The following is a 27955-nucleotide window of genomic DNA, read 5'->3' on the forward strand; positions in this document are numbered from 1 at the left end:
CGAACTTTAAATCCTTTCCGAGAACCCGAAGAAATTTATCTAAATTTTGTGGCATAGAAATCAATCTCTCGTCAAATTCTCAAAATGCGATATAAACGCTATACATTGAACCGCATATGTATACCTACGTATACATACGAAGCAAGATTGCAATGGCTTCCCGATAATGTAATCGGTGGCTATCACAATTGTATGATCTTTGCGATATGACTGTTAACATTTATTAAGTAGATTTTATAAAAAGCTATTGACCTCATTACTGAATTCTGTACTATTATTTTTTTCGATCATACATGTGTGTGTGTGTGTGTGTGTGTGTGAGCGTGTGTGTGTGTGTGAAGAAAGAATAAAGAGTAAGATGATGATTTGAGATGTGATGATCGCTCTCTTATTTACAAAACACTATAAGATTTATCTATATAGCATCGTAAAATATAAGAGAATAATAACTTTATTTAAAAAATAAAAATTAATTAATTAAATCGTACTCGGAAAACGGTACATCAGAGAGTGAGCAGGAGGTGTACGCGATTTTGCGGCTCTCTTTTTCGCATGATAATTCGCGGCATTAGGAATCCTACTAACGTAACGCGCACACATCTCTCGCTTCTCCTTCTTCCGCTCTCCTTATCCCGCGCGAGGTTTCGATCTCACGATGATTACTCCACCGGTCCTCTCGCCTCGAGATTCTCTCTCTCTCTCTCTTTCGCTCTCGGACAAAGAAAAGCTCGTGAGAGGACGCATCTCGAGGGAGGCCTTTCTACGCGAGGAATCGTGCGAGCTTTGTCCTGTTTTTAAAATAATTTCTTTTGTATACCAATCGTTAAATCGCGTTTTTTCCTCTTGATTCGCTTCGAAATTAGATGGCACGAGTCCTCGCGTTAGATATCGTATCGATGGGAAAATTACGCATTTTCCACTGTTCGCGCGCTCTCGCCCTTTCTCTCTCACACACTCTTTCTCTCTTTCTCTCTCTTACGTCGATCCTCCGACCGCACGATCGTCGTATCGACGACGAGGGAAATAAATCTTCCTCGGCACTTCTTTCGCCAGATTATTCCTACTTTTCGTGACCTTCTCTCGCTCTCCCTTTCTCTCGCACGCACCCCCTCGCTCACATACAAACACGCATACAAACATGCATTCGCGCAACTTGCAGATACGCAGAAATGTCCTACAAACACGCATTCGCGCAACTTCTCTGAACTAAGATATTTAGACAAGAATATAACAGCGGTATAAAAAACTTTTCAACACTGAAAAATACAAATCTATCGTAAATGACTACCATTGTTACTCGTTCCCTTTCACGTTTTTTTTTTATCAATTATGTTTTTCCTTCTTTCTCTTTCGCTCTCTCCCTCGCACATGCTCTCCCTCTTTCGTCTTACGTTTGTCTTTAGTTACATTACCCGAACGACAGTAGGTCCGCTTGAGCCGAGCGAACCGATATTTCGCTTAATCGCTTTTCTTTGCAACTAGATAATTAAATTCGCGTGTAACTTTCTGTTTTTTTTTTAAATCCTCTTTCACACGCGGTTTATATCCTCTCTCGCTTTTTACTGTCGTATCGTGCAATGTTTATCTAATTCCAATTACATGCCGTTTCTTTTTCTCTTTTTTTTCCCTTCAAAGTCTGTCACAATATATATTAGATATTTTAATCGTTATTATCAATTATATATTAGTATTTTATATATATAATATATATCTATATAATTGTCATTATATTATTATATATTATGCTTTATCACACATATTACAAAGGAGGTGAAGAATCACACCTAACATATTATTATTATTTTGTTGTTACTTTTTTGTTACTGGCGTACCTCAAACGTTAACTCCATACTGCGGATGTAGTTTTTTTTTGCGATTATTTCATTTCACTAATTGCGCGCCACGCTTGCAGAGGCGTTTGACAGTGTCTGTGTTGTGTGAATGTGTCTGTACATGTGTGAATGTGTGCGTGCCGTATGTGTGCATATGCATGCGTTTTCGCGGCTTTATTATATTATTTTCTCTTTTCTTTCTACTCGTCTGTTTTTCTCGCCGCCCACGATCGATCCAAAATTTGGAGATTTTTGTCAGAATCTACGGCGATCAGAATTTCAGTTCCAGTAAATCTGAAGTTGCATTTGCGGCAGAAAGAAAGGTATAAATTCGATATGGTACAAAGTATTGGTAACAAATAATTTTTAAACTCAGAAATAATAAAATATAAAGCACGTTGAAATGCTTTCTTATAAATCTATCGTAAAACTTATTAATTATTACATTTACAAATCGCGTTCTCTAGTTATACTACAATTTTCCAGTCGATTGTAATAGTGCTACGGTGAATTACAATGCTTTTAAGAAAAAACAAGACGTTAAAAAAGCTCTGAAATTGCTTAATAATCGAATAATAAAAAAAAAATAAAAAATATATAACTTCGAACACTAGCTAGTGACATTATCTATTAAGTATAAAACGTAACTATATATTATAATTCATTCAAACACGGATACCGAATAAAACAGATTCTCGAACTCGCGAAAAACATCCGTTTCTATGAAACGTTATCAAGATGCGCGCATCGCGTATAAAACTTTCATGCATGAAACATGCGTTTATTTGTGATAACAGCAAGCAAAGATGACTTGCAAATTGATTTTGCGAAGATACACAACGTGCAGCAACTTCGCGACAACTAGAAGAATGGAGGGTGTCCCGGTCTCGCGACAGCAACCTTCGTCCAGTTTCGTCCGATCGTTAGCGGATCCGATCAGCGGACCGCGGATGATATGTTCGCGTCGTGCGATCACACGCACGTTTCGCGACAATCGCGCGAGGCATCCCCTCGGAATCTCGCGTCGAATTGCCTCGTCCTCACGAGATACCACGCGCTCGTCGCAAAAATGTGGGCTCGCGGTTCTCTCTCCGCTCCCTCCGATTTTTTTCTTTTTCCTTTCAAATGTACGCGCACGAACGGGATCGAAGGTACCGGGCGAGATTAGACGTGGCGCTCGCCAAAACGAGGATCAATCCAACTTAATCTGGCCGCCGTAGAGACGCAAATTGAAGGGCTTAGCGCACAAAATCCCTCGAGTTTATTAGAGATAAAAAGTCTCTCCCCAAGAACGCTTATACTCTTCGAGTAAAATTGTTTTTGGTAATGTCAGAGTCGCTTGAAGACTGGCTACACGGATTGCTTTCTCGCAGATTGGATTTACTCTTTCGCTGTATCAAACCCTTCAATTTCTGAAAAGTTTATTCGCCGACGGCTCAGAATAAAAGATTCACGGAAAACCGACGTAATAAGATAAATCGCACAGTCCACGCGAAACCGACCGTTGATGATTGTAGATATAATGATTATCTATCTTCCCCGTCGAAATTCAGGAAGCTGATGATTAGGTCGGATTATTATTTGTTACGTTTGTAAAAATTCGGGGTATATTGTCGTCGCGACTGTAATATCGCTCTCACGTCGACCAGGGCGAGGTATCTTAAAGTCGGTCTTCGAAAATCCAGACGAGGCGTGCCTGAACGTTTCTACATGGAATATATACCTAACACGCTTCTCTTCTTTCCCCCTTCGTTGCGCCATATAAATCGCTAGAGCACAAAAATAAGTGTTTCGCACAAAGAGGTACACGATGTCGGGTCGAGGGATGGGGGGAATATCAATCGGGGATGGGGAGATCGAAACCCGCGAAACGACCCGAGTACATACAGTGAGATTGAACATTTAGCTAGACACCCATATCCAAAGAGACACGACCGTAGTTTCAAGTTACGTGTGTTTGATAAGACGTGTTGATGGAAAACGAAAAATTGTATCCTCGTAAAAATCTCTCGACGGTTTTCTCGTGTACTTGCATCGACATAAAAAAAGGATCGTATACTCGTATTTACGATTTTTACTTTGGTAACTATGTCCATGTGTGTTGTGTGTTAGCCAGAATTAAATGTACTTTCGCGTATCCGTTCGCGCTCCCGAAACAGGTTCCGAAGTGACGTTCTGCGCGGGGACGACACGTTCTGCCTTCTTTCTCTCGCTCGCCCATCTTTTTTTTCGCACGTTTTTATCCGTTTTTTGAACATTATAGAAAAATTTGTCTAGAAAAATCGGTCTCGGTCCTTGTCCAAGTACTCGCTCGTTCAAGTATTGGAACACGACGCTACTCTCTCTCTATATATATGTATATAATATATATTTATATATATATAATATGTATATATCAATATATATTTTTAGTTATCAATTGATTTAGATGAATTGGTACCTAGGTAAGTTTCGCTACACAATTATATCGATCGATTAGTGGAGCGTGTGCGTGTGTATGTGTTATCCGTGTCATGCGAGTGTGTGACCGCGCACGGGCCGCCTGCTCGACGGCACGTGCTGCTCCGTGCTCGCGAAGTGTGTGGTTGAGAAAAATTTTCACCTAATATATGAGCCGGCACTTCGCACGCGTACGCACGTGATTTCCGCACGTGCACGGCCGCGCGCGCGAGCAAAACACGCCGGCGTTTTTCTCATATACATACATATATATAAATTTGCCCGCGATAATAACACGGATATGCCCGATCGCGGTCCGCGTTTTAATTTATTTACTGCCCGCGTGTGCCGCACAAATTATGCCACTTTCTTTCTCTCGCTCTCACTCTCTCACTTTCTCTCTCTCTTTCTCTCACGTTCGCTTTTTCTTTCTTTCTCTTTCGCTCGATCTACAAGAACGGTGACTCGTATGTAAAATTGCACTAACTAATGCTCATTATTCCTCCACTTATCCCTCCCCATTCTCGCGCCTCCCCTTTTAATTTTCTCTCACTCACGTGTGTTCTCCGGCCTGTGTGTTCTCGATCCTTTTCTCTCGATCGAAACGGTTCCGGGCTTCTGGAATTAGTGCGTAAGAAAAAAGTCGATCGTGTCTATTTAGAATATTGCGAGAGATAGCAACGAAAAAATTTCCTCTACTAATATATGTGTACAATTGTATACTAGTGTTTGCCTACCGCCTTCTCTTTGGTCGCACAGACGACTCAAAATCCTTTCTACCTCTCCATTTTTTATTCGTCTCATATTTAATTTAAAATTTCGCCCGCGTTTCGATTAGATTCGGATCAAATTCTGTTCTAATTTACCTTAATCGAGGGCACGCGCGAGTCAAAGAGGGTCGACGACGAGAACTCGTCTTTTTTCCTTCCCGCCTCTGTCTTATTGGATTTATTAATTTTTCCCCCCCTTCACCGCCACACGCGACTCTCGTCCGCGTCGAACGTTTATACGCGCGTCCTCGTGTCCTCGTGGGCCGAAAGGTGTGTCTCAGACGAAGGGACGGAGGGTCGTCGTTGAACGCGGCCGCCTCTCTTACCGCGCCTTCCGTTGCACAACACCCGCTATTAATAATAATAATGCATTCCCTCCCGTGCGGTATCCTAATAAACGCCGCCGCCTATCGTTTCTACTTTGCGGCGAGACAAGATATATCATATATGTATATATATATATAATATATACAAAAAGGAGTACCAAAAAAATAAATATATATGTGTATATATAGACGTGTGTGTGAGGATTACTTCTTTTTGTCCCTTCCCTCGTTAGATCCGTACGCGAATACGTGTATCGCGAATCGTCAATCACGTAATCGCCCATGTTTTGCGTGCTTTGTGTGTGTGTGTGTGTGTGTATGTGTGTGTGTGTGTGTTCGCGGATTGTACAAAGTCCGATACGTGCGCAGAAGAAGAGTATCGCGAGAGAGACTCATGCGAGGTTTAAACTACGTCTTCCGACTGTTGCTGCTGCTGCTGCTGCTGCTACGTATAGAATGTTGGGCTTTTTTTGCCATCTACGAAGCGGAACACACAACGTTGCATACTAATTTCGAGCACGACGCTTTCCAACCGCACGGCCCTTTGGCCATCTTGCGAAAAAACGACCCGGCTATTGTCGGAAGTATTGTAAGAGACACGCCTTTTTGCACAATAAAAGGGTCATGGGAGATGACAAATGTCCAATATTAGCGCTAAGCCTGCTTCCTCTACTAGTGTGTTAGTTATCAAAAGTATCCTATGTTATGTATCGAAGAATATTCTCGAATGAGAGACAGGAAATTGCTTTAGTTTTCGGTAAAACGCGTCAAAAAGTCATCGATTAAATCTTGCCAGAATCGTCGGCGAAAGAGGCGCGCGGTAGGAAACGTCATGCTTCTAAAATTTACAGGTTCTGCGAATCAAAAACTCTCTCTACATTGAACTTTTTAAGAATAGAAATCTTGCGTCTCGGCAAAAAGTGAGCTCTCTTTTTCCCCCCTTCTTTTTCCTTTTATCTTTTAATTTGAACTACGGCGATTGCGTTTGATTATATACACCTAGCGAAGAAGTCAGTTTCGTTTTGAAGGAATTAAGAAAACGTGCACACTCGCGATCGCGATTAATAAAACGCCGGTTAATCGGTTAGAGAGAGATCGGTATGTATGTACAGGAGCGGACAACATGCGGCATTTTTTATATGTTAATATATAATGTATGAATCTATATAATAGTGTCCCGCGCAAAACGCGTGACCCTTCAAGACGCGCCCACATTCTCACAAATCATCTATCGGACGTATGAAGAGAGTAATTAGATACGAACATTCTATATGTATAACACGCTGCTCCGGTATTCCGCGAGTCACGGTTTCTATCGCTACTTTGGTTTCGAGAAACGACATCCTCTTTGCGTTCCGTTTCTTCACGCGCGTCTGCTTTTTCTTATCTTTCACGCGAGATCGTTTCGCCGCGAGGTACGTCGCTGGCGTTTCGCGAAGAAGAGGAACCGTATCGGGCTGAAGTGCGGATGTTCCAAGCTTACTATCAAACGCTTTCGGAAAGGAGGGAAATCGCGTTTCAAAAATACGTCTCGCGTATCGCCGTTCTCGTCGGCACGTCGAACACGGAGAGAACAATCGTTTATATTGCACATGGTACTAATAAAATCAGGGCGTGTAAAATTCGTAAGCGACGGTGACGGTAATCCTCGGCCTTCCGCAGGCGGACGATACGCGCGACTCGGCGTCGCGGCTCCTTCATTCCCCGCGTGAAGGCTCGTGAAAGTGTCACTCGCACCGGTATGCGTTTTCGAGAAAGAAAATTGGCAGAGAATCCGGCCGAATGCTAGGCAGACCCGGACCCCGGACATCCGGGGCACACTATCACGATGTCGTATACAGTTTGCGCTTGAAAAATTGAACTACTTCGGTCTCCGTTTACCCCTCCTTTCATCGTTCGTGTGACATCTCTTCTCCATAAAAATCACGGTTTCCCCATATTGAATAAGTTTATTAGTAAAAAAAAAACGTTTTCTCAAATGCCTCTCTCTATGAGCGCGCGATCGCGTTATCCGCACGAAAAACGCATTTACGCAGCGCACCTATGTAACGTATTTTTAATAAGTCCTTAGTAACTAGGAAACCGTGTGTGTGTATGTGTGTGTATGTGTGTGTTCTGTGTTTGTGATACAGAGAATTACCTACACAGCGGATTGAAGCGTGGCTTTTTTCATTATTGATTAACATCCAATGCGAACAATTCGTCACTTTATACCTCATCTCCATCTTCTTCCCTATCACTTTCAGGTTTTCTATCGACCCTCATTACCTACGCGTCTTTTCCGAACTCGTTTGCTTCCACTATCACCTGCCCGTTTATTCCGTTTCTCTTTTTCTAGCACTCCCTTCCAATCCCATTCACTCGCTCTGGCAACATACTCTCGCGTCGGATCAGGTACTCGCATTTCTTACGAACATTCGTCGCGTGGAAATCACCACTTCGCTCGGGACGCGAACTTTCGTTCGTGCTGTCGTTTAGACGGCAGAACGAAAACACGAGCCCCGTTCGTCGAGAAGTCGCTTCGCCCACGTCCACCCGGGTCGCGCTTCGCAAAATTCAAAATTCTGCTCGACAGGGGTTGACGACACGGAAATGAACTTCTTCTCGACACGCGGTAGTCGAACACGGAAGGGGCGATCCGCGACGGATCGAGACGCAAGCGCAAGGCGGCGATCCGTATCGCGCTGGCGGCGATTTCGGCAAACACTTGAGAAGAATCGGTGCCGGCAATCGGGCGCGGAGTGCGTACGCGAGGGTGGCGGCAACGACGGCAGTAGCCTCACCCTCGCTTACTCGCTCCTCGGCAATCGCGGTAATTAATGGTACTCGCTCTTTCGGACAGAACCGGTGCATTTTACAGCGCAGACAGATAGGATTATATGTGTACGAGTAATCGATATACTGAGAATCCGTGTCCGTTTCTCTTCTGAATCCTGTGTCTCTGGCATGTGTTTTTCTTCGTTTCCTTTTTCCGGTTCGACATCGACTCGGCGTGAATCCGATCATCTTCTCTGTTCTTTACTGCCTTCCGGCGCCTTCGTCAGGCGCGAGATCCGTTTCCGGTTCAACAAAGTCATCTAGATCGGCAACAGTTTGGCCCGACGATGATATCGGCGGCCGTTAGCAAGTTGTTACGGATGTGAGGTCGAAGATCGGAGCTACGCCGAGAGCCTGCATCGACTGGCGGGCAACAGGGGCTGGTTTCTTCCTCCAGTAAAACCGGTACAACTTGAAGTAGTAGCAGTGAAGTAGTAGTAGTAGTAGTAATAATTTGTAGTAGAATAGTAGTTGTGGTAGTAGTAGTAGTAGTAGTAGTAGTAGTAGTAGTAGTAGTAATAGTAATAATAGTGGTAGTAGAGTAGAGTAGTGGTAGTACGTAACGATCGAGTGGTGGTGGTAGTAGTAGTAATAGCAGTTTTGAGGCTGTGTTCTTGTTGTAGGTAAGTAAGTAAGTAATATGGGGATAGAGGGAAGTGAGGGTTGGAGGGCACGTGAGGGGAGGGTGGGGGGATATTGGTAGAGGTGGTAGTTAATTAGCTAGGGCTGCGAGATAATTAGGGACAACGCAGCTGGGGTTAACACCAGCGGAAAGGCACGGCCCGAGGCCGATCTGCGCCCTCCTTCACCAGCGGCTTGTGGAACTCCCGACCTGGCCGGGAGTGGATAGTTGCCCAGCAATGCTCGCAGTAGTACTGAAAGGAGACGGTATTATAATTCAGATTTCAATATTAAGTAAAAAAAAATCTAATCTTTTATTAATAAAAGAGAAAAGAATGTTATTTCCGATAAATTTAATAAAATTATTAAAGGCGCAACGAAGTCTTTATCTAGGAATTATGAAAGTATGGGTCGCAAAAAATTTTTCAGCGATAGTAGAAAAACCAAAATCAAGATCAAAAATAAACTATACATCAATTTTTTGATACGTGAAAATAATTCGCATTAATATCAAAGCTGTTATAAACAAAAGTAAATGCATTTTTTACACTTTTACACTCCATTATATATTTGAGAAAAATAGATAATTTACAAAATTATATTAATGAAAAAAAAATTTTAAATAGGAGAAATAAAGTAATATAAATAATCAATTTACTTCCTCCTTCTTCATATCGCCTAAAATGAGAGTTTCAAACGTCATTGTAAAAAATTGATCGCGATTCACAGTTGGGAAATTCTAATCTAGTTTATTATTACAAGCGATACAAATATACTTTTAATTTTAATTGACATAAACGGAATCTTTGAATAAAAAAATCTCAAAAATCATAAAATCAAATTTTAATGGAGTTGCTCTTTGCTGTGATATTTGTGTAGAAATCTTAAAATTTCGGTTTCAAATTTGTTGAAAATAAAAGCCTCTTTTTGTATAGCCATTTACTATTTAATAATAAAGATCAGCTGATGATAAAAAAATACCTGTAGGCAGGTGACGTTAGCGCAGAAGAACGGCGCAAACTTGCCTCCGCAACGCTGGCCTTGACATTCATCACACATTTGATCGTCCAAAACGTAGGGTTTAACTTCAACCTGTTCAAGAGATCATCGATATGATCAGAGAAAATATAAACGCTCCAATTATTTAGAGCAAAAGTAATTACTCAGGGAATAACACTTGCAATTTAAAAGCCTCCTTTTTAAAACAATCTTGCATGCAAAGAACAATGATAAGTAATGCTGCAAAAAATTTGACGTTCCAGCAATTAGCTTGAGCGTTCTACTCAATTGTTTTAATTATACACAATTATTTTGATGGTCTAACAAAATTATTTTCATATTTGTATCTACAGCTAAATTTTTAGAATTACTTTAACAAAACCATTCTTTCCGTGTACAAATCATGGACTTAGATTTTCTATTCTTGTCTTCATTTAAGAATGTTATTCTTGAATTTGTGCTCAAGTCGTCTTGGGAAAAAAGGGTGCGTGAAAGGGCACAATTTTCCTTTGTACTTACCCTCTTGTCAATATCGCCGTGCTGTAGCTGTACGAATCTGGCTGAGATGGCAGCTATGTAGCTTTGCTGATTACTGAAGGCGACTCTGCCGGCACCTTTGGGATACTTGAGCTCTGGATCAGTGTCGATGCCGGCGTAACAAACACCACCATAAAGCCGGTCCATGATCATCGCAAGCTCGACGGCCTTGAGCGGCCGCGGCACTCCGCCGACGAAGACCGTCTTTCGCGGATCGAGCGGCATAGAGGCGTCCAGCACGAAATCGGCGTCGCTAAGCCGCCAAGGTCGGATTTGCACAGGCTTGTCCTTGATCGTAGGCGAGCTTACGCAAAGGTAGAGCTTGTCCTCGTCCTGAATGCAGGCGTCTATCAGCTGCTGTACCGAGCCCTCGTCCTGAAATGCCGAGCGGTCGCACGAGACTTAATCATCTCTAGTTTCCGTCGAAAATGAAAGAGAAATGAGAGAAGAGAATCGAGAGCACGTACCTGAAACAGCAGAAACGCGTAGCCTTTCGGCGGGAAGTAGGATTTGCTTTCTGCCTTGTGCGGCCAGTCCACGACGAGCGGGCCAAAGCGGCGGAAACTGGCTGTGATCTCGTCTGAATTGAGAAAGACGATCGTGATTACGTGACTGTATTACATATCAGTCCGGAGATCACTTATCTTAGATGATATCATCTGCGTACCTTCGTCGATGTCAGGCGGCAGTCCGCCGACGAAGACTTTCCTGGAGAAACGCTCGCCAGTTTCACTGCCCTGGCTGTGTGGACTGCTCCGACTCGGCGACGAGAGCGGTGCGGCTTGCGACGCCGTTATCCCACCGCCTACGCCGACGCCGACGCCTACTCCGACGCCAACGCCGACACCATCCAGGCTCGGCGCATTCGGATCCTCCAGCAGGGTATTACCTTGCTCTTCAAGACTCGGGAAGAACGGAGATTTACCTGGGAAACAGAAAAGATATTTCTCTACGTGAGTGATTCAATTTTCATCGCTCGAGACACATATTTTACAAGCTAAGTCGGATCCATAGAATACGAGTGAATTGAAAAATCACGGATAGAGGCATGTAAAAATAAGCGGTTAAAAGAACAAACAAATAAATCATGATAATAGAAAAATTTCCTTCCTCTGTCTCGGATGCGACAGGAGCGAAATTCGAGCCACGTGCGGTCGGCCGATCGGAACGCTGATTTACGTCGTAAAACAAGAGACCGTTATGAATCGTCCGCGGGAATCAAGGTCCGGATCTGACATTCATTCGCTGCCGGAGAATTCATTATGCAATTGTGCAGAATCACGTAACAAGCGGCGGGAGAATCACGCGTATTATGTTACGCGACGTAAGAGAGAGAGAGAGAGAGAGAGAGAGAGAGAGAGAGAGAGACGGGGGGCGGGGAAGCAAGGGAAATTACGTGCAATATAAGCGTTCTTTCGACATAACTTTTGTTCTTCCTTTTTTTTTCGGTTGAACCGGAAGTTTTTGCGTTGCACACAGTTGAAATATAGCCTCGTAAAAACGTAATGCCTATTACGTAATGTGACGTTCCCGGCATTATTTCAAGACGCACCGAGAGACAAGAAGACAAATTCTTTAAAATATTGGCTGATAAATTGTTTATTCCGAGAATGAAATTGTATTATGAATATTTAATATCTCACACACACACACACACACAGATTAATGGATGCGCAGTTGATGACCCTACTCGGCCCTCGTCGAAGATTCCATTTAAAAAAGTATCGAAAAATAAATATACGATAAGTACTGCTTCCTCGAAATACCTGTCAAATATTACGTACAGCTCGAAATAATTAGAGGAGAAGAGTTAAGAGAGCTAAATTATCCCGTTTAAATCGGCGGATTGGAATTATATTATAAGAAAATCGAGCTTGCATGCATGTACCAAAAGAAATTTTCGTCATTTTCAAGTATTCGCATCTTAGGTGACATTATAGGTGACACGAGCAAGGAAGTCTTATGATTCTGGACGTTATGTAAATACAGAATTGTAATACGTACGATTTATCCTGTGTTATTTTGTTAAATATAGTTATTAAATTACGTAAAGAGGGGAAGACTTTGCGAAAGTTGAGCAGCCGCGTCGCGGCTCCGAAAAAGGCTCGGTCCCCGACACCGTAAACACCGGCAATTTGACGGCAGCCGGGACCGCCCCGTTTTTCGGAGCAGGATGGTCCCGCTTGCGTCAGCGACAAAGAGCGAGAAGAGGAGGATCACCACCGCGTGCAATCAACGGCCGGTCATTAATTACTCGCGCGGATAATAATCGCCGAGCTCGACAGTACGACCCGATACGGCGAGAAAAGATCCGCCACCGTTTCTCCCGAAATGGTGGGGAGAGGTAAACAAAAAAAAAAGAAGAAGAACCGGGAGAACTCACTGAATCTCTTCCTGACGGGAAATCTCACTCGTCTGATAAACGTCGCCATCCTCGATCGACGATCGAGATAACGAGTCGACGGACGACGACGACGACAACGACGAGGATACGCGCGCGCGACTGTAACTATCGTCCACGGGACACCGTTTGTTTCCCCCGTCGTTGTTAGGGAAGGGGGGAAAAAAGGAGAAGCAATAAACAGGGTGCAACGCGCATGAATGGCACGGCGGAAAGCGTCGCCGGAACAAGCGAGCGCGTCGTCGCGACGCTCGCTTTTTTTTTTCTCTCTCTTCTCCGCCATCGTTTCCGCGCGCGCGCGCGCGCGTCACGCACGCGACGGTGCACATGCGGTCGTGCAATAATAATCGAACCGGAAACGTAAATACGAGGGGGAACTCCTCTCTCCGCGGAGACTCCTCCGGACGCATTTATCTGTACGAGCACTACGAGCTCGGGCGACGAGGTCTAATATTTGCTTTCCTCCGAGCAGACATTAGCAGCGCGCGCGGCGACTCTATCGCGCGAGCTGATAATTATTTACATGTGCTCAGGGTAAATGCGAGATATGAATATAGGTCGCGGATATGCACCGGGTGTTTCGCTTCGAGGCATTATGTTCCCCGACGAACCGGGGTCTGAGGAAAATTACCGGCTTCTTCGCGCAGTTAATCGAACGTTAATTGAACGCTTGCGGAAACGGCGGCGGAGAAGAAAAAAAATATATGCTCGAAACTCGCATCGGTAGTGGTGAAGCTTCCTGCACGCGGGACAATAATCCATCGATAATTTCTCCATGTTGACGTTTAATGCTCGACGTTCGAGGGAAGTTAACCGGCACGAAATTGCGACGTCGTGCACGTAACTTTCGTACGCGAGTACGACTCGGAGTTACGTAAGGAATCGGGCTTGATGCACACGGGCGTGTACGACGTACACGTGGTAATTTCATGTTTAAGACATTTAACGACCAAACGATGAATTTATTTGATTTTAATCGCTTCTGGTGTCGTCGATGTAAAAATTTGGTATCATTTTACAGCTGCGCTGTTGCGTAACGATACATTTTTCGTCATTTATGCAAGGGATTTGTAATCGTAATGATCCACTCCGTCATCCATTGAAAAGATGATAAAAAAATATAGCTCATTTGCTACAACGACACAAGTAGAAGCAATTTTTTTAATTCAAATCTTTTAATCCTTAAAATTTTGTAATATTACTTTTAAATTCGATTTTAGTAAAACAATCTGAGCTGAAATAAAACAGATAAAAAAATACAATGTCTTCAATAACAAGTGTAATATTAGACCGATATATGTATAAAGAGATAAGAGACAAGAAATAAGAGAAAATGACATTTGACAGCACAGATCTTGGCGCCTATAATATTCATTTTTGTGTGAATTTTTTGTGTGAATCTCCTTCATGCGAACTGCGCGTCGTAATTTCATCGCTCTTGAAACACAGTTCTTACCTGAAGCGTAACATGAATACGTAATACTACAAATTAAATTGACAAAAAATTTAATAGTATTGATGCTAAGAAATATTTGATTCAACCTTTTATAATATAATAACAATCTTTTAATACTCATCAGAATTCTTTTTGCCTTTTTGGAGACAAAATTGATTCACTTATGCCGTTGTTGCAGCAAATGAGCGATATCTAGAAAGTGAAACAAATAGGAAGGAAGCCTGTAAAAGCAACTTATTAAAAAATAACTTAATTCGTTCCTCTATGTTCATTTCCCCATTTCGTGCATTTGAATATATTAGAACTGGTTCGTCGCCAGCGTTAATTTGCTCCGCTACTGCGGCGTTTAAGTTCGAGTATGGCGATGGTGAACTAATAATTCCGCAAGCCTTTCCCTCATCGTCGTCGTGATATAACAATTCTGCATTACAATATCATTGCACCGTGGCGGCTCTAATTCTCCCCTCTTTCCTCCCTATGAAAGATACTTTACTTCTGCCGTCTCGACGCCGCTTACTTCGTGCTTTCGACTTTGCGCCTCACACATACACACACCCATACACACTAGAATGAATAACACACCGAGTTTATAATTCGCTAGCGGCTAGCGAATCGATAACACGTAAACGAACTCTGCGAACCCGGCGCGCGGATGATGAGCGAACCGCGAAAAATTCTCAGCGATCATATCGATGCATCAGAAATCAGGCAGCGGCACAGAAATTCACCTGCACGTCTCGAACGTATGTTTACGCTAGCAGCGTATACATACGTCGCAAACAGTTTCGTTAGCGCAACTTTTTTTTTGCCGCAATCAACGCAACGAAAATTTTCGAAATCTCGTTTCAAAATTTCATTCGTTTGCGATTTCGTCGCACGAGAACGTCGTTCGAATTTGATATCTGGGTCGACCATGCTTCGACGGCGGTTTTGAGAGCGAGATCCGTGGCGAAATCGATGTAACAGCGCAAAATTGTAACGCACATCAGGTACGCTCGTACACAGGCGCGCTCGTTCGCGGATATTGAAATCGAGTATTGAACGTAGCCCGGCGGCGATATTATTGGACGTTATTATCGTCGAGGCGCATGTATATCGATATCTGGGACTATCTTCAATCGCGTAAATAGGTACACGGATTATAAAGCCTCAAACTCGTCTCTTGCATTTCCAGATTTCGATCATTGAGTTTCGAATAATATTATGATATTATATTCTCCGTATTACCAGCTCACGAACTCCACTTTATCGAAATGTTAAATCGAGAGAAATAACTGAAAGCCGTATTCGTTTCTTTCACACATAGAGAATATTTATACCGTAACATAAATTTCACAAGGGGAAACGCTTTCCAGGTATCCCTTTCCGATTTTAATGAAACTTGATGGGTTTGTGTAAAAATATTTGTCACGGTTTTTTTTGTCGACGATATTTTTAAGGAGTAAAATCAGCCTGCGAAGATTGACTAAATTTTCGTTTTGACAAAAAATCAATTTTTTTATACCAGTGGCTCTTGCAATTCTGTACCTTTGTATATTTAAAAAAATACGCTTCGTTCAAAAATTGTCGAATCAATAAAAAAATATTTTTAGAATATTTTAAGAATTAATTTCCTTTGAATCTTCCTCTGAAACTAACACGATTTGTACATCTCATGGAATCGTCCTCCCGCGCATAGTCTCATAAATTGGCAAAAACTATAAGACGAGGGAAATTTATTGTCACTTTGATAAGTTTAAGACTGATCTAAAAGTGACTTATCGAAGAAGTAATAATAAAAAGAGCGTGTAACGCTACGCACGAAAGAAAATGAATTCTGATACATTGGAGGTCGGCGCGTTGCAAGTTTAACGCATCTGAAAAAAAAATACACGATACACGAGAGAGCCGGGAGAAACCTTGGCACGAAAGAAGCCAAACGCGGAGGCAGCATCCGCGGGATCGAATGGAGGATACGGCAATTTCTCCTGCTCGCTCCGGTCCGAGAAAACTGCCGCGCGAGGATCCTCTCTCGCACGGCGGCGCGTCCCGCTAGTTTACAAATTAGTCGGAAGTCCATCGTTAGGCTGACCCATCGATCTCGATGCTGCCGACCCGTCTCCGCTCGACTGGACGACGCGCGTCCTGGCTACTGTCGGGGGATCAATGACTTTCCCATCGCCGGCGTACATAACCTTGTGCCTTGGTGGTGCACGTTTGGACTCCCCCGTGGGACTCGGCCGCCAGTCAAAACGCGGGACAAAAGCCGTTTTCCTCGTCCGTCGCTTTTCTTTATTCTCATAAATTTGCATGGCAAAAATCAGACTCCCCCTCGTTGCAATCAGACCACTTCCTCCCTCCGTTCCCTGTCCGTTTCACCTTCGCGTCGGTAAGGGAAACACACGCGGCGACGGGCGGAGGGTGAGAAAGGGCGAGGGACGGCAAAAAGGGAATAAGCCGGGAGGGAACGAACGGGAAGCCAGCTATGACGACGAGGACGATGATGACGCGCATTCAATCTGATTGCCACGACGGTGGAAGAACCAAGAGAGAGGGAGAGAAAGAAAGAGATAAAGAGAGTGAGGGAAACTACTCTTGTCGAGATAGGCAGGGGGGGACGAAGGAGATCGGGGCATTTATGTCGTTTGCCGTATCTCGCCGTGAAATGGATTCGGGAATGTGTCTCCCGGTACGGGGGAAGATGAAAATTCGTACGACAATGATCAAGCGACGCCACGCGCTTATCCTCCGCCGCGCCGTTGGAAAAACGTGCCTGAATTTCCAGCAAGTGCATCCCTTAATGAGACCAGGATCGCGGCACTGCTCGCCTCCTGAATTAAATCCCGACGCGTGCTACGCGAAATGTATCACGTTGCTCACGTGTACATTTTAGACGTGACGCTGGTAATTATCTTAACAGATGCTGACAATGGGACGAATAATTGATAGTATAATTTAATAACAAATATTAATAGCGCAATTAATTATAACCCAACTATATAATGATTACCTCGATAAATGTTAATTTACGTTGTAGCAGCGCGATTGTTCTGGTAAGCGGGGGGGAAGAAAAGGTGTTTCTGAAAGAGACTTTCTTACAATGTATTACGGAACCTCGTGCGAGAGTTTATTTTCGTCATAATCGCCGGAAAGGAGCTTCCTAAGGATAAGTATTCCACGACGTTACGGTGGAAGTTGAACTTCGTTTCGTAGCCTTTCGGGCTCGCCGAGACCTGCGTCTAAATTATGTAGTAGCCTCCTTAACCCTAACTTCGTTCCAAGTAATGTCCTAAGCCCTTCAAAGTCGAATTCGAGTATACGTTCCGAGAGAAACGCGCGCGCTTCGCACCCTTCGCCGAGGGGGCGGGAAGGAGGGGACCCGCGACGGAAATCTAGAGCAGCAATTTAGCGTTACGAATTGACGGCATTATGAGCATTATCTGCTTCGCGCAGATTTATGCCCATTGGGAATTTAACGGAACGTCTTTCGCACCAGTATCAACAGGCCAACGTAATTACACGGCTTTAGGTATGGCTCGTGTAATCAGGGGCGACGGGGGGGGGGGGGTGTGTGCCGTGATACCAAGGTTTCGAGTGAATTTTCAGTCGACGTCCCTTGACATAAAAGACTTAGGGGAAAAAAAAAGATGTTAATTCCCGCTGCCACTGTTAAATAATGTCTCGATAATGGAATCTTTCATCAAGTTGTACAAGAATAAAATGCATTCTGCAATTAAAGTGAAGATTGCAGAAGCGCGAAGCGGTTTTATTATTTAATCGTCTTTCTTCGAGATTACGTTTCCCGAGAAGACACGAGTTTGCAGAACTTTAATTACCCGAAAATCATTGATTTCTCAATCAGGGGAAGAGACGTGAAGTCGATCCGGGCCCAAGTTCGTGAGTCCCGCGGCGCTCTGCGCACAATTTTCTCGCGACGACCGACGTTAGGGAAAAGTTAAACTTGAACGCTGCCAGGCCGCGCGGAGTCGCACGGTGCAGCAGCGCGCGCTCCTGTCCTCGCACAATGCGTTCTAATTCTGCCTCGGACACGCGTTACGTAACGTGCGACCGTGCTGAATAATGGCGCGTCCGCTCGCGTGAATCTAAAATCGGCCGAGCCGAGTCTCTCGTCGTCTCGTTACTTAGTTACGTCGGATTAGAATCGGTATGCGCGCGACACGCCCGGACTTTCGCGCTCGAACGACGAGGAAAGTCGCAACCTTGCCATTTTTTTTTTCGAGAGGAGGAGGAGGAGAAGAAGGAGGGGAGGGGGAGGAGGAGAGAAGGCAAATCCGAAGACGCTAATAGCGTTAATGCGCGACGCGATTACGTAACGCCGCGTTTCGCGCGTCGGAGGTGATTCATTGCGTAATTTATTGGGGCAGCGTTCGCAAAGTGCATCCCAAGCAATCGATTTATTTCGGTTTACGCGAGCGAACGTCGGCGTTAGCACGTCCAGACGTGCAGCACTTAATTATACACTCGACTGCAAATCGACCGTGATATATTATTAGCTGCTAATTACATAGCGAATGTATGTTAATTGCGTAATTTAATCGCGTTTGATTTGAAATTACGTCCCGATGATGCTGACCGACGGCGCTGACGGAGGAAAGGACAGATTCGCGAGGGGATTTATCCGATGGGATAGGTCCTGCTAACAATCTCATCGGTCAACGACAAGCGCCTTCGTCACTTTGTGAAGGGGCGTGAGACGATTCGTGATGCAGTTTCCGCGTTACGGGCTCACGCTATCATTCGCTCCTCCGTTGTGCAATTTTGCCTCTTCTCGTCGTGCGGGATCGATTACTCGGCATGCCCAAAGACGCAGAGAAAGAGAGAGAGAGAGAGAGAGAGGGGGGGAGACGTGGAGGGGATTCCAGAACTTCTCTCCCGCTTCTCGTGATCCGCCATCAATCATTCCGTAACTTTTGCGGAAGCCTCGATTGCGAAGGGGGTTTGCGAGGGCGACACGACTACCGTTACTGGCGTAATTTTAGAGTACGAACACCAACAAAGGCCTCTCTCTCTCTCTCTCTCTCTCTCTCTTTCTCACGAGCGTAATGTCACGGTGCGCTGTCAACGCGAGACGCTGCAAAGCCGCGTCGTCATCGAAATAATGGAATCAAGCTTGCAAATAGCGCTCTGTTTCCCTCGACCCCATGGCAAGAGATTGCTATGTCTCTCGTAAAAATGTTACGCAAATCGATCGGCCGAGTCACGACTCTTTTTATAGACACGAGGGACGGGACTAATCCATTTATGTTGATCCATGGTAATAAAACATAGCCGTGAATTCGGATTCATTTGCGTGGCAAGCGTGCGTGAATATTTATTTGTTGATCAAAAAAAAAAAACGGTTAAACAAAGCTAAAATTAAAGTCGAAAGTAACGAGGCAACTGTGACATAAATACAATGCGTACATAGCAGCGAATAAATAATTAGCACCCGGTCCCGCTTGAGCGTTTCGCTGTGCATTTGCAACAATGCAAAATTTGACATTTAGATTACAACGTTATTTACCCGAGAACAGTCACCTGGGGTGTTTTTTTACCTACATCCCAGCGTTGGAAAAATGAAGCTCACGTCACATGAAATTGCTTTACTGATTCAAAATTCGTATCTATCTCTCAGTAAAAAACTCAATTTGTAAAATCAAAACAAATTATGACTCATATATTCATAGTACCAAACTACTGAAATTAACTGGGATGTAGAAATTACCTTTGGTGATCGTTTACGTTTATAAAGTTAATCAAATATTGTAAACGTTTGTTACAAATTCGAAATAATATTTTATTTTAAATTGAATTAAAATGTATTATAAATTATTTATGTTTGTACAATGCAAAAGATTTGTATTACATTTCTATAAATATTTATCTTTATTTTTATTGAAAAACACTTCATACAATTTTTATATTCATATAATGTAATATAAAAATTCTAAAAGAGCAAACATACAGTATAAATGTTTTTAGACAATAGTAAGTTAATATTATTTTGAATTGCTGTAAAATGGATATCAATATATATCATTTTTTTCAAAATAATTTATGAATCTTTTTCCTAATATACAATCCCAATGCGAAAACTCGCAATGTAAATGCGAGTTTTGTTAACTGATTTCTTATTTATTCGTCGTTAAAGGGACAACACGTGTTAACAATAACGATTGTAGATACGCGTGACACAATGCGAGCGAGCAACCACCGTATTGGTCGCGCGACTGCACTGCATTCGGATCGTTTATTTATAGGACGGAGGAGAGCAATATCGGTCAGCGCGCGATATAGGTCACGTCGATACTCACTCGGCGGCACCCGGGCACGGCCCGGGATTAAGGAAAATTATATCTTTGCGGTCGCATCTCCCGTTCCGATCGAGCGTCCGTGTTTAACGTGAAAGTGATTGTAGGAGAAACGTCGCGGCTAGAAACCTTGCGCTTCCCGGAGATCGGACACCTCCAATCGCTCTTAATTAATTTCGCCTGAATTAATTTATTCATCTCGTTTATTCGCGACTACCGGTGCTGTTCGAGCAACTTTCGAAACGTGTCCACGTCGGGAAATCGTCTCTAAGGTTGCCAGATTAAGCCGCGCGCATTTATTATATTCGACAGAGAAGCGCTTGGAGCGCGAGGCGTTTCGAATTAAATCTCCGCAATATCGCAGTCGTATTTATAGCTACAGATATTGATATGAAAATCAAAGGACGTTTCGCTCGTTATTATCGCATCTACGAAGAATGACGACAACGTGGTCTTACACATGGATTTTCCTTATAAGAATATTAACAAGACGGAGTTAGAGCGACATTCACGCGGTCCTCGTGCACCTCTTAAACACGGATAAATTTCCATCTGCGGTTAAACTCCAGTTTACAACTTAGATTCAATTTGCAAAAGGGAATTCTAGGTCCCTGGCAACTCCATTCGCGTTGCAATTGCCGCGCGACGCGGCAGTCGGTGGCACAGCCGCATCGTTCGCGACTGGGAGCGCTGAAATTCCCCGCAAACCACAGAATTTCGAGCAGCCCTCGTGGCCCCGATCGTGATCAATGACGTAAGGAGAAGGGGCGAGAGGGGGAGGCAGGCCGGGAACGCGCGCTCCTCTGTCACGGGTCAACAAATTCGGATCTCTAGGTCGCATACCAGGGCTCGCGCAGCGCCTGGAGAGCGTTCGTGATACCAGTACCCGAGGAACGTGACTGGCACCGGCGCACTGGTATTGATTAGACGTACGACGTAACCGCCGCGCCGGGGCCCAGGCCCGCGGCTCGGTTCCCGGGCCTCGATTTGCCATCAATCATCCCGTAACACCGACGGGGAGCTTCGATCAAGGGCGAGGCCGGCCGCGGTTGTACTACCGAGGCGCGTTTGTACTCGAGGCACTCGAGAGCTAGGCACTTGAGTGTGATTCGTTCCGCAATTGGTTTTTTGCGACGACGTTTAAGAAATTCACGATGGGAAAATAAATGTCTTTTATGTTCATCAATTACGATTCACTTTTTTAGGATGTTTGAATTTTACGAAAAAATTCCCGAATTTTCCAGCAATTTTATTGAAAATTTTCAAGTATAAAATCATTCAGAGAATTTTTTAATTTAGCTTTAAAATAAATTTTTCATTATATGTACTACGTTTCGAATACACGAATTTAGGTCAACGGAAGTATAGAAATCGACAAGTAATTAAACACAACAATCAATTCAGAAAAAATGTTGTTAAAATTTTTTAAATAAATATTTGTAAATTATACAAAAAATGTATGTCAATCTGCATGCCATATTTATTGCTAATCAGTTTTGCATTATCAAAAAAATCAAAGAAACAGTTTTACTAGTAAAAAAGAGATAGAATTTAAATTTAAAAGTAAAATTTCAAAATTTTTCCCGACTATTAAAATTCCATGAAAATTTTAGATTTCCCTCGTTTTCCCCAATAATAAAACTGCTTGTACAACCACAAAATTTAATTTAAAAGCAATTCATCACCCAGCAATGTTAAAAAAAAATAATAATAAATTCTTACATGTACTGTTTTCAGATACGCGTGTAAGAAACGCAATCCAAAAGCTTTTCGAGAGGAAAGTGTAAAACGAAAAATGTAATTAAGATATGTATGATCCATGGGAATTCTCTTTGGGATGAAAGGATTCATAGCTACGCATTATAACATGAGAGTATGGAGAGAAAAAAATTTTCAGAACAAAAATAAAAGTGATTTGCACAAGCAAAACACTTTGAACTTTAAAATGACACTTATACAGCTCGAATTTAAAGGACACACGAGTGAGATATTTTTTTCAACTCGCCGCCCCCAAAAATATACGCGATGCATTAATTTAGCTCGGGTGAGAAGTGTTGGAGAGTGGCGTCAGATCGCGGCTCGAGTGGCTCTAAGAGTCGTGGGGCACAAGAGAGCCAACACGCCGGATTCGGGGCGGACCATCCCACAGGGGGAAACACGTAGGAGGATATCGCGTGAGCAGGGGGGAAGTACGTGGAAGTGTCTCCGGTTCAGCAGTGTTAGTTCGTATGTGCGCGTGATAGACAGGGCGCAGGCTAGGGGAGAGACTTTAGAGCCCGGTTCGGCACTCTAATCCCGGCGCCTTTACCCGGTTTTCACCCCTGCATCAGCCGCTGCCGCCGCCGCTGCTGCCTCACTCCCCCCCCCCCCTACCCTTGTCCTCCCTCTCTCGACTGTCTTCTATCGATTTACCCGTGCACCGAGTGCAGCTCGGTTGGTTGGCTGGTATGTACGTTGCAGCACATCGCCGTCGGACTCGCGAAAGCTCCGGCACTCTCGTGTTGGTTCCGTGACAACAGAAAGACACGTTTGCTAAATGAGAAGAGAAACGAACGGGAGGAAGGAGCAAGTTCCTCGGGCAACGCCTTTTATCACCGCGGTACAGACAAATATTAGCGAAATAATGCGATGCGCTTGAAACTCGTGAATTTTTACAGATTTCTCCTTTCGCCATCGCGGAAAAACCTACGAGACTTGGCGCAACTCTACGACCCGAAGATGAATGCAAATTTCTCTCGGTTGATCTCTGCGATGTAGGTTGCCCAATTAATCTGTTTGAACTTGGCTTAAATGTAGCCTCCACGATGAAATACGATTAATCTCTCATCAAAGTTAACGTTCACAAATAACGAAGTTTTTTTTGTACGAAATTAGCGTGAAAAATGTGCGATAAAACTGAAAAAATTTGTCACACCTTTTACTTTGAGAAAAAAATAAACGAAAATGGCTGCTGAATCTATTGTGTAAATTTATCAAAGGTACTCTGTATTTTACAAGGCAGTCGAGACCCACTGACACAGAAAGGAGCTCTTCTCGTGCAGAAAATAAAGAAAATAGGAATCTAAGCGATGGCATAGTTATCCGATACGTCGAAGGACAATATCCGCCTAAACGACTGTAGCACGTGCTCGTTTTTCCCCAAATGTTCACCGAGATTTTCCTCGTGGCTTTTTGTGCGGTTACGTGATTAGGAGCTTTTATCGTCGCCCTCGCAGTAAAAAAACGTGGTCAGAAAGTAGGGTAGAGCACCGTTCGTCAACGATCCGAGATCAGATCGCATCTACTCTTGCGATCGCTCTCCAACCGTATATCCTATTTTCCGATACATATATTTGGAATTAGGTCGTTACACTTTATTTAGTTAATCTCTCTGATTCTCGATCCGGAGAGGGTGAACGGGACAGAGACAGAGAGAAAGGATATGTTCGGATCGATACTAGTAGTTATGACGTCTCTTTTAACGACATCACGTAACGAACACGATAGTATTCGCGGAATTAAGCTGCGCGATCTAACTCTCCAAGCCGATTAAGCTCGTTACCGGGGTATTTAGACGATTTTATATCCCTGGGGTATGTGTAGAAACCTATGACGCCTTTCATCAAGTCGAATTAACAACTACAGCGCAACGCAATAAAATTTTTTCTTGATCTTCCCATATGAATGAAAGCCATACGCGATAAGATTGCATGGTTCAACTAGGCCGCAAGTGTCTATTACGTTGCTATTACTGACAATATGAATAATAAAAAAATTAAAACTCAACTGCACGTGCGTGTGCGCGTTACACACACACACACACACACACACACACACACACACACACACACACACACACACACACACACACACACACACACACATATCACGCTTCTCTCTTCTCTCGTCGTTCCACTGTATGCATACTTCTAATCAGATCCTGCGACACAATTTTTATGTTAATCTCACGATCTATCGCAATCCCCGCGGGAGACCCCGCTGATACCGGGCTCAATTTCGACATTTAGATAATCAAGCTGCACGTGTTTAAATTCCAATTTTTTTTTTTCTTAGCGTTGGTTAGAAACTTAAGCCGGAGGAGATCGAGGGGCCGAATGAGACGTGGGGATACAAGAAGCACCCGTGAGCCGACGCGTCCCCCTCCCGCGCGATTTCAATCCATGCTCGAGGGGAGTCATCTCATGGGGATTAACGATGATTGGGCAGGTCGGCGCGCGAACCGTTTTAGCCGTCTCTAACGATCGCCCATCGAGTCGACCGTACGATGAGATCGTTGCACGCGTGATCGGAATGCGAGAGGAAGAGAGAGAGAGAGAACGAACTCGGGGGCTGCGCGGAGTTGCAAGGGGATCGCCGAAAGGGGTTTAGCAAGCCTTAGAAATGTCTGACGGGGTTCTCCACCCCGTCCTTGAAGAGCTTTAGCTCGCTCGGTCGTCGTATTTCTACAGGGATACCTATACTCTCAGGAATATACTCAAGGGGCGAGATATCGTTTCCGGGTGACGTCGCTCACTTCGATGACCTCGTTCTCATAGTTTAAGGCAAAATTATTCACGTTAATTCTCTCTCTCTCTCTCTCTCTCAAGAAGAAGAGGTAGCGCATCAATCCGTTATTCGCCAGCGAGCGATCCAAATTAATGAGGCTTCGAGCTCGTCAAGAGCCCGGCTAACGCGACTCCCGCGTTAATTGCGAGTGAACGCGAGTGTAAATTTTCAATCTGGATAAAAATCGTGACAGCCTTGTTACGCGCGGATCGGGCAAACGACGCGTGTCGTTTCGCGATTTACGAACGAGTCGACGGGTGAGCGCGTTAATAAATAATAATTTAATATCAGCGCGGTTAATCATCAGCGCGTTACCAGCCGAATCGGAATCAGCGCGGCTGATTTTGCAAAATGTCACCGGCGGCATTAAATCCAGAAATAATCCGTTTCTTCTCCCTTTGTTAAAGCTCAAATTCCACGCGGTTTCTCCCTCGCTGGCGGATTCGTTCCGCCGCCGTTTCTGTCCGTCGCGATATCGCTCCTCGATTTCTGTCCCTCTAATTATACCTGCATGCACGCGACCGGGATTACCGCGGTAATACACTCTTGAGAACGCCGTGCTCTCGGCGATTTACGAGCGGGACGCGGATCTCCGCTACGCGGATCGGCGCGGCGCGCTGTCGCTTCGCATCTCGCGCGCACGTCGCGAAGAGCGGCAACGCTAAATGCAGCAAGCGGCGATAATCCCGACTGGCCTTTGAAAAGACCCGTCCGTTTCGCGACTCGTTTTCCGGGAACTCGACGCGACGCGAGGAACGCCGACGCATAATACGCCACGCAATTTATTCGCGCGCACGTGTCGTTAAGTAGACGCGCACGCATAACGCGGACGCGCGACGCGACGCACCTGTACCGCCGTGGAACGGTACATACGGTCGGGAGAAAAAGCGAAGGAAAGTGAATATATCCAGCCGACCTGCGCGCGCGATTGACGGCCTCTCGTCGTCTGTGTGTATAGCGGGTGCCCTCATCACGCGGAATTACATCTGAAAAGGTGGCTCTTAAGGACGACCGGTTGTTGTGAAAACAGAAGTCCCTCCTCTCGACGGCGGCGGCGCGTGCGATTTGTACGGGGAATTTATTGAGTTACCACGTAATGGAGGACTCTCTCGAGTAAAAGGCATTCGGTGGCTAGGAAATGGCATGTGCTTATTACCGCGCGTTTTCTTTAATGAAACGATGTCTCCGGCGCGAGCGGGCGGGCGTCGTTAATTTCGGAGGTTTTCGCTCGAGATTATTGGAAATCGATCGACCCCGCTAATGGCGTTTCAGCGGCGCGGAATAGATGTACGAAAATACACCGTGTCAGATCCAAAAGGGATAACGAGAAGCGGAATATAATTTCAATCGATCAAGCGCGAATCACGCCGGGTTCGACCGAACTTGGCGGTATTCATTTCCAGCAGGAATAATTATAAGGATGACAGCGTGACTCCGTAATAAGAGCTCGGGCAGAAATTAAAGTAGCAAGGAAATTAATAAAAAGAAAATTGGATTAGTTGTTCAAAAGATAATTTAGGAGTCTAAAATCTTAGGAAAAAAATCCGAGAAAGCTCACAATCTAAAAAAATTGCATGTCAAATTATAATTATTATAAACAATAATAGAAAACAATGGAAATTTGGGATTCATTATTAAAGGTGCACATGTATATACGTAAGAATAATAAAGCTATAACAAGTTTACAAAAAACCCACTCTTAAGAAAGTTAAATTTTTAGAATTATTTACGTAATACTTCGCCAACGAATAACGTACAATTTTTCTTAAGTTATATATGCGAACGTAAAAATGCAATTACAATGTGTGTAATATTATCCTTATGTAATATATTATAAACGTTTATATAATTTTTATATTATGAAATTTTATGCTTCTTCTACAGTGCATAATCGTGTATTTAAAAATGTAAAAGTTAAAGTTACGCATAAAAAAAAGTAAATTTTATGTCAGTTTTGATCAAGCAGCAATACGAAAATTACACAAAAAGAACGGTTTTGCTCGAAAAATTTAGCTCTAAATAATGTAGGGCATTCTGGTTACCAGAATATCAAAACTTCCTGCAGCATTGCTCATCGTGCTCGAATATCTTTCATAATTATTTCGATGATCCAATATAATTATTTTCAGATCCGCGTTCACAGCTCAAATTTTAGACACCTCGGCGAAACCGCTCTTTTTCAGCGTACAAAATATTTACAGACACAAATGTCAAAAGTCTTGCGTCGCAAGGATAACGGACTTAGCATTGGAAAAGCGCTGGACGTTCTCCGCTCTCCTTTCCCCATCGCAGCCTACCGTCGGAATTAAAGGTAATAGCTGAAATAATTGGCATACTCGGACACGAGGAAGGCCTCGCGGCGCAAAGGTTTACATCGACGGAGGCCAAATTGCTGCTAATTGGCCGGCGGGAGAATGTACGAGCGTCTCAATTCCGCGCTCTCGGACACGAAAGCGGGAAAGGGAACGTGGTGCAACACATTGTATGCTAATGTGGCTATCGGAGAGAAACATGTCCTCACCGACGGCGCGGCGCGGCACGACGACGGTGTATACGGAGGCCATCCTCGTCGGCGGTGCAGCGCCGCGAGCGCGATCGATCGTCGAGCGTGAGTTACAGCGCGAGCGTCCAGGGGTCAAAGGGCGAAGCTATTTCTAGGCAGTCGTTACCATTCGTCATTTTAACCCGAGCCGGCCGTCTCTCAGACGCCTTTGTGAGAGAGGGACGCGCAAGAGGGGGGGAAGAAAAGTGGCACTCTCTCGGGTATCCTGACGCGACACCGCACAGTTAAATAAACGGACAGCTAATTTGCACGAAAGAAGGCACGCAAACGCGATTAGCGCCGACGCAATAATTCCGCGCGCGCGTTTCGGCGCATTCCGAGCGGAGTGACACGGGACGACGAATCCCCCCCCCCTTCCC

General features: G+C 44.2%; 1 protein-coding gene across 1 annotated transcript in view; it reads right to left on the reverse strand.

Moving 5' to 3' along the window:
- Positions 1-433: 433 nt before the first annotated feature.
- The window catches only part of LOC105836456 (cytoplasmic polyadenylation element-binding protein 2), a 135663-nt gene continuing 108141 nt past the window's right edge, over positions 434-27955 (reverse strand). The window contains exons 4-8 of the mRNA XM_012680500.3: positions 11009-11266; positions 10809-10921; positions 10324-10716; positions 9787-9897; positions 434-9059 (exon numbers count right to left, since the gene is read on the reverse strand). Coding sequence (XP_012535954.3) covers positions 8943-9059; positions 9787-9897; positions 10324-10716; positions 10809-10921; positions 11009-11266 — 992 coding nt within the window. The 3' untranslated portion in view covers positions 434-8942. The remainder of the gene's footprint in view (positions 9060-9786; positions 9898-10323; positions 10717-10808; positions 10922-11008; positions 11267-27955) is intronic.

The sequence above is a fragment of the Monomorium pharaonis genome, chromosome 1 (genome assembly GCF_013373865.1).
Source record: "Monomorium pharaonis isolate MP-MQ-018 chromosome 1, ASM1337386v2, whole genome shotgun sequence".
Classification (NCBI taxonomy): domain Eukaryota; kingdom Metazoa; phylum Arthropoda; class Insecta; order Hymenoptera; family Formicidae; genus Monomorium; species Monomorium pharaonis.